Below are 5,985 nucleotides of genomic sequence, written 5' to 3'. Positions count from 1 at the left end.
TATATATATATATATATATATATATATATATATATATATATATATATATATATTTATATATGTATATATGTATATATATATATATATATATATATAAAAAATATATATATATATATATATATATATATATATATCATTGAAAGCCGTCAGCCATTTTCCACAGATTTAAATGATCTAAAGATTCAATGCTTGAGATACGAAGTGGAAAATATCCAGGAAAAAATCCGAACACAATTAATTCACTACAAGCAGTTACGGAGTTTTATATCCAGGCGGCCCCTTAATTTCAAAACGGACACTTACCGCCCAGCCTGCCACACCAAAAGTGCTTAACCTCTCAGACTAAAAGGCTATTATGGTTACAATAAGAACTCAATAGATGATTTTGCACTAAACGAAATCACATGAACAGGTACCTGAATGACTTATGGTTATTACTCTCATTAATTTTCAGATTCCAAAACGCAATCTTCCACCTAATTTTCTTTGATTCCGCTCGTTGAAGGTTAAGTGTTCATTGCACGCTGGCCGTTGCATTTGCACAGTTTTGGTGAATATGACCGGTATATCCCGCAAAATATTCCGCTTTCATGAATCAGAATTCTATAGTACTAGCAAAGACTGCACACATCTTGGATTATTGGAGTCTTGTAATATCAAAGCTGTAGTTAACTATGTAATGCAATCTTTAAATTTTGTTGAAACCCCTATTTCATTCAGTAGATATTAGATTGTTCACCACTGAGTATATAACTTAATAGATGAAAATGAAGGGGCGAGGAATGAAAAATTTCTAAGTGTAGTAAAATCGCTATGGAAATGTTAATCGCTGATTCTCTGGCAATGCTTTAATTCAATGTCAGTATTGGAAGGGTGCTTTAAACCTCCGCATTGTAAAGAAAAATATTGGAATGCAAAGTATATTTACCTCGCAACGTTTATTTCAGATACATCTTGATTACTTCCTGAAACATTATTTAGAGTCATGTCTGATTTTAGATAAGCTAAATAAGCATAATCTACAACATGTTTTCATTGGAAAATTCTAAGATAACTAAAGTAAGATGTATCTGTGCTATGCACGAAGACTGGCTCAATGTATTCCCGAAACAAGAAACCATTCTTAGAAAGTACATAAATGTATCTGGGTATTTACTCTACTTTAGTCAGAAAAAATGTAGCAGATCAGACATGATGATACCAAGGTTAACTTGAACGGACATTTTAGCGCGATATCGCTCGTATATACCAACATTAACGTTCGTGATTAATATGAAAAACTGATAGATTTTAAAAAGACTCTATAAATCAACAAATAATGAAAAATCACACATTAGACTGAAACACGAGAGGAAAGAACATTACTTTATCAGAAATATGAAAAAGCAGCCTTGTGTAGATGCGTTAAACGTAATTAATAAGAAACAGAGGGATGAACAAAATAGTCTACTGTATATTCAACCTTTATTATTTACAGAATAATTTAATGTGATTAGAAACATTCGTCAAGGATGCACAGCATATGAGTCGGAGATTAGAATCGTGGGGCAGAGTAAGATCCTGAGGGGGCTGAGACTGACTTGCCTCTGCGGTCTTCCTCGGCGGCGAAGGCGATCTGGTCCAGGACGAACTGGGGAATTGGGTGGGGGAATTCAGGGGCAACCGGCAGAAGGTTAGACTGGGGCTGGAAGCCGTTCTCGTCGGCGACGTACTGCAGGCTGACGGGAGTGCCGTCGGGGGCGGTGTATCTACAAAATAAGAAATGCATGAATGAATATACGAGTAAACAAGTGTATAAATAAATTGATAAGTATAGGTTTTTAATCGGGAAGTGAACCATCCGATATAGGGAAGTTGAGCCCACGATGCAGGAGATAGAAAATGAGAACATTAGGAGAGAAGAGACAAAAGCAAAAGGAAAACTTACGAGAAGGAGCCAGAAGCGGCGATGGCTCCCTTAGCTCCAGGGGCGCCACTGTCGGTCAGTCTAATGCCGTTGGCGGTCTCGACATCGACGCTGTACCTTCCGGAGTCGTCCCTGTCGCGATCGTCCCTCAGGATGGGGATTTCCTCGCTGGAGTCACCGCCTCTGAAGGACCCTCTGGGGGCTTCGTAGCCGTACTGGGGAGCGGCCAGAGCCACAGCAGCCAAAGCAGTCAGGATTACCTGAAGAAGCATGTTCATCAGTATTCATGCCACTCGACAATGAATGTTGGATCGTAGGACTAGATTCCGCAGGCCTTATGCCAGTATGGGTCTTTACTCTAAGGCAACGCCTGATTGCAGTTACGTTCAAAAGTAAGTAAAAGCCTGATGTGGACTTTGGGATTCTTTCACCAAACAATGCCAGTTAATGACATGGGAATGACTTTGGCTTCATAAATGGAAAAATGATATTTTATATTTCTAATAACTCCCCGTCGTTTAAAAACCGATAGTTTGTTTATCATTTACTCATTTACATTACTTCCTATTTACTTTGACTTATTAGTTACTTTATTTCTACCCTTACTCACGTCGTTATTTTCTTTATTTCTAAAAACCATAATGGGCGCATTATTTGACCACCGTTTGCAATGTGCTCCTCGGAGAATATGGAAAACGTAAACGACATATTTAGTGAAAAGTGTTTAGTTGACATAAAACTTTGTGTAGTTCTCTCTCTCTCTCTCTCTCTCTCTCTCTCTCTCTCTCTCTCTCTCTCTCTCTCTCTCTCTCTCCATGTATATATATATATATATATATATATATATATATATATATATATATATATATATATATATATATATATATATATATATATATATATATATATACACATATATATATATATATATATATATATATATATATATATATATATATATATATATATATATATATATATATATACGTAAAACTCGTTTTCATTTCTACTTGCTCTTTTGTGTCTTAATTCAAAGTCAATGGATTCAACTTTCCCAGTTCGTCCTTCTGAATCATTTCAACGTATTTGGAAGTCAGGGTCCATTGTTTAATATAATCATCTCCCTCAACCCTGCATTAGCCACTGTACCATTCCGTCGCACGGTGGCTAAAGCAGAAAAAAAGTCCTGGAAATGAAGTGAATGCATCACCCGGTCAAGGCTCTGACGAGATTACATGTTTCTAAGGTCAACATTAGATCACCTGTGATTTTCTGCGAGATAAGCTTGGAAATAACAACCATTCCTCTGTAACCAAGTAAATTGTGCTCTTGACCTGTTGCTTCCAAATTCAGTTGGTAACCGAATGTTAACTTACGAACTGCAGATGCTGACACTATTTTGATTTATGAATGTTCATTGCTTAAAGAATTCTAGCTAAACCAGCAGCAATCCCTCAGAGAATGTTAACTTCCAAACTCTAATTGCTAAACGAATGTTACCCCAACGAACTTCAGTTACTTCTAAGAGAATTTCAAGGTTTTGTTGACTAATGAACTCCAGTTATCAAGAGATTAATAACATCCAAAGTTTAATTGCTAAGCGAATGTTAACTTCCTAAAGAGACTATTAACATTCGAAATTAAGTGCTAAATGAAGGCTAACTTCCAAACTTCAGAATTGTCCCCGAGAGAGTTACTTACGATCTTCATGGTGGTGTGTCAGATTAGCAACTGATGTCTGAATGGGAGTCGCCTCCAACTATATATACACATTTTCGTCTGTGGATCCGGATTCTCTCTTGGGTAGCTGGTTGTCAGACGAAAGAAAAGCAACTTTTTGCTTTTGTGTTTCGTCATAAGCAGACTGACTTATTACGGCCATGGGATCGTCATCCGCACTACTTTTACCTCCTTCATTGATATGGTAACATTTTTTCCCTTTTCTTTTTTTTTCTGGGTATTCTTCTTCTCAGGATGGAGAGGCGTTTCTACTTTTAAGCGTTTTTCTCTCCATGAGGTGGCACTTGGTCTCCATATTTGTCTCCGCGTATGCTGAGTGAGTTTCACCCGCATTTACCAGTGAAACCTGCTTTCTGAAAACAAAAAATTATAATTGTTTTGTAACTAGGTTGCATTACAGATCTGTTAGTTTAAAACTGTAATACATTTGTGGGACCCTCACTTTCTTATCAGTGTTTTGCAGTCAAAGCGGTGTAACCGTACAACTCTTTCTTGTATATTGCTGTCAGAGAGTCTTATAAAAAGAACTACTGCTGCCAAAGAGATATATATACCAGGCTGGCTAGATGGTAGCTAGTGCAGTGTTTACATCTGTGTTTGAGCTGATGTGAAAAAGGAATCACGTCACCGTTAAAATGTGAAGCTTTCGGCAATGTCCTTTGAAAAACAAAGTTCCGCAAATATGTTTTTGCCAGAATCCAAATTCTAATGCTAATCCAACTTTGTATATCTTTATCGCTAACGAAATTTACCGAATTGTTGTTCAGTTCAGGGTTTGATGGACAGGACAAAAATATTTGAAATCCACCCATAAACTTTAGAGGACATGCTAATTACGCTCTTAAAACTTGATTTAGAACTGAGTTACCTATAAAGTTGGAAATTTACAGCTGCTCTTGAAAATCTCATTGGAAATTTGTTCTTGAATCTCAAACTGGAATTAAAATCTGAACCCCGAATCAGGGCTGTGTCACCTCCAACTCCTCCCGAAATTTCGTCAGTTGGTCCTTGACCGTTATCAGCCTGCAAAGAAAATTCAATGAAAATATAATGCCACACCGTTACAAATATTTTCCTGTCAGAATGATGTCGACTTCGAATTTTCTTAAGGATATAATTAAGGGTTTATATGCTCATCGATAACAATGTCCAAAAATTGTCAAAAAAAAAACTATTTCGGTAACATATTTACATCGCACTGAATAGATTATCTCTGCTGTATCTGAAGACAGATCAATATCATCATTTATTGTGTATGTAATTATTTTCATTTTTTTATAAGCAAAAGAGTTCTTTGGTATTTGCACGATAGTTATATCATATTCTCTTTCATATCTTGACCGTAGTGTGTTATCTAAATAAAAAATAAACATTCTTTCTACATTTTCCAAATTCTCTCCGAGACATGCCAGCGGTCGAACACATCTTCAAACGAATGAGCCAATTAGGGGTCCTAAATCCACTCACAAACATTTACAGTTCCCTGTAATGGTGAATATCCTACTCAAAACTATAATAGTTGACGATCATATTAAGAAAGTGGGAAACAGATTTGATGACTTTTTGTCCAACAACCTCTCTCTCTCTCTCTCTCTCTCTCTCTCTCTCTCTCTCTCTCTCTCTCTCTCTCTCTCTCTCTTCCCTTATAAATAAACAGAGTTCCATTGACCATAATGTGGAGGAATTTACTGCTGGGTATTCAAGCCGTTAGATGAAGAGACCGCAAATGATACGCATCGCTACATTGTGCATTATTTTCACATTGCGTGAGACGAAACATTCCGTAGTCTTTAATCTACCACATTTATACAAGCGCTAAATTCCCTTAGGTGAATTTTTAGAAAAATGACCTTGTAATAATTCGGTGATGGCCGCAGGGATATTATGAATCTCGGTTTCATTCACTGTTTTCTTTCTCGTTTACAAGTCAGTTGGACCTGATATTCCTAAGAAACTATACACTTTATTGGTGAAATACTTGCTATGATTTATTGCATTGTTAACTATTGAGAAGTTTCCATTCTCTTTTTAAATAAATATGGAAGATATAACACTAAGCTTTCACAATTTATTACATTTTAAATATTTAGTATAAATTACATTTTACTTCAGGATATTTCAGATACTTGGGTTGTACTTGACAGGATCTGTATACCATATGGTCTGTGTTCAAATGACAATAATTTTTTTAAAGAATTACTGAATGCTCCGGTTGAAGTTTCCTCCAATGACAAACAGAAAACAAGAATGTTTTTGTGGTGGCTCTAAACTTTCTGCCAGTCGAAGGAGGATACCACTGTTATATTCAATATCTAATATTGATTTTTGACAAGGCATGA

General features: G+C 36.2%; 1 protein-coding gene across 2 annotated transcripts; it reads right to left on the bottom strand.

Annotated features, from left to right (window-relative positions):
* Positions 1-1,450: 1,450 nt before the first annotated feature.
* On the bottom strand, positions 1,451-3,655 carry LOC136829171 (cuticle protein AM/CP1114-like). Of its 2 annotated transcripts, XM_067087490.1 has the most exons (3): positions 3,608-3,655; positions 1,928-2,166; positions 1,451-1,748 (listed from the first exon to the last, which is right to left on the bottom strand). In XM_067087490.1, the coding sequence occupies exons 1-3, from the start codon at positions 3,614-3,616 to the stop codon at positions 1,535-1,537; spliced, it is 462 nt and encodes a 153-aa protein (XP_066943591.1). In that variant the 5' UTR covers positions 3,617-3,655; the 3' UTR covers positions 1,451-1,534. The 2 variants fall into 2 exon arrangements, with proteins under 2 accessions (XP_066943591.1, XP_066943589.1); XM_067087488.1 differs by lacking the exon at positions 3,608-3,655 and having other exon boundaries at positions 1,928-2,184.
* Between the last annotated feature and the right edge of the window lie 2,330 nt (positions 3,656-5,985).

The sequence above is a fragment of the Macrobrachium rosenbergii genome, chromosome 44 (genome assembly GCF_040412425.1).
Source record: "Macrobrachium rosenbergii isolate ZJJX-2024 chromosome 44, ASM4041242v1, whole genome shotgun sequence".
NCBI lineage: Eukaryota > Metazoa > Arthropoda > Malacostraca > Decapoda > Palaemonidae > Macrobrachium > Macrobrachium rosenbergii.
This window is presented reverse-complemented; position numbering and strand designations above follow the sequence as displayed.

Bases quoted from the DNA above. Each gene is read 5' to 3' on its own strand.
- LOC136829171 (XM_067087488.1), bottom strand. From the start codon at position 2,184: ATGAACATGCTTCTTCAGGTAATCCTGACTGCTTTGGCTGCTGTGGCT. The intron at 1,749-1,927 runs GTAAGTTTTCCT...CTTATTTTGTAG, and splicing joins GCCGCTTCTGGCTCCTTCTC to ATACACCGCCCCCGACGGCA.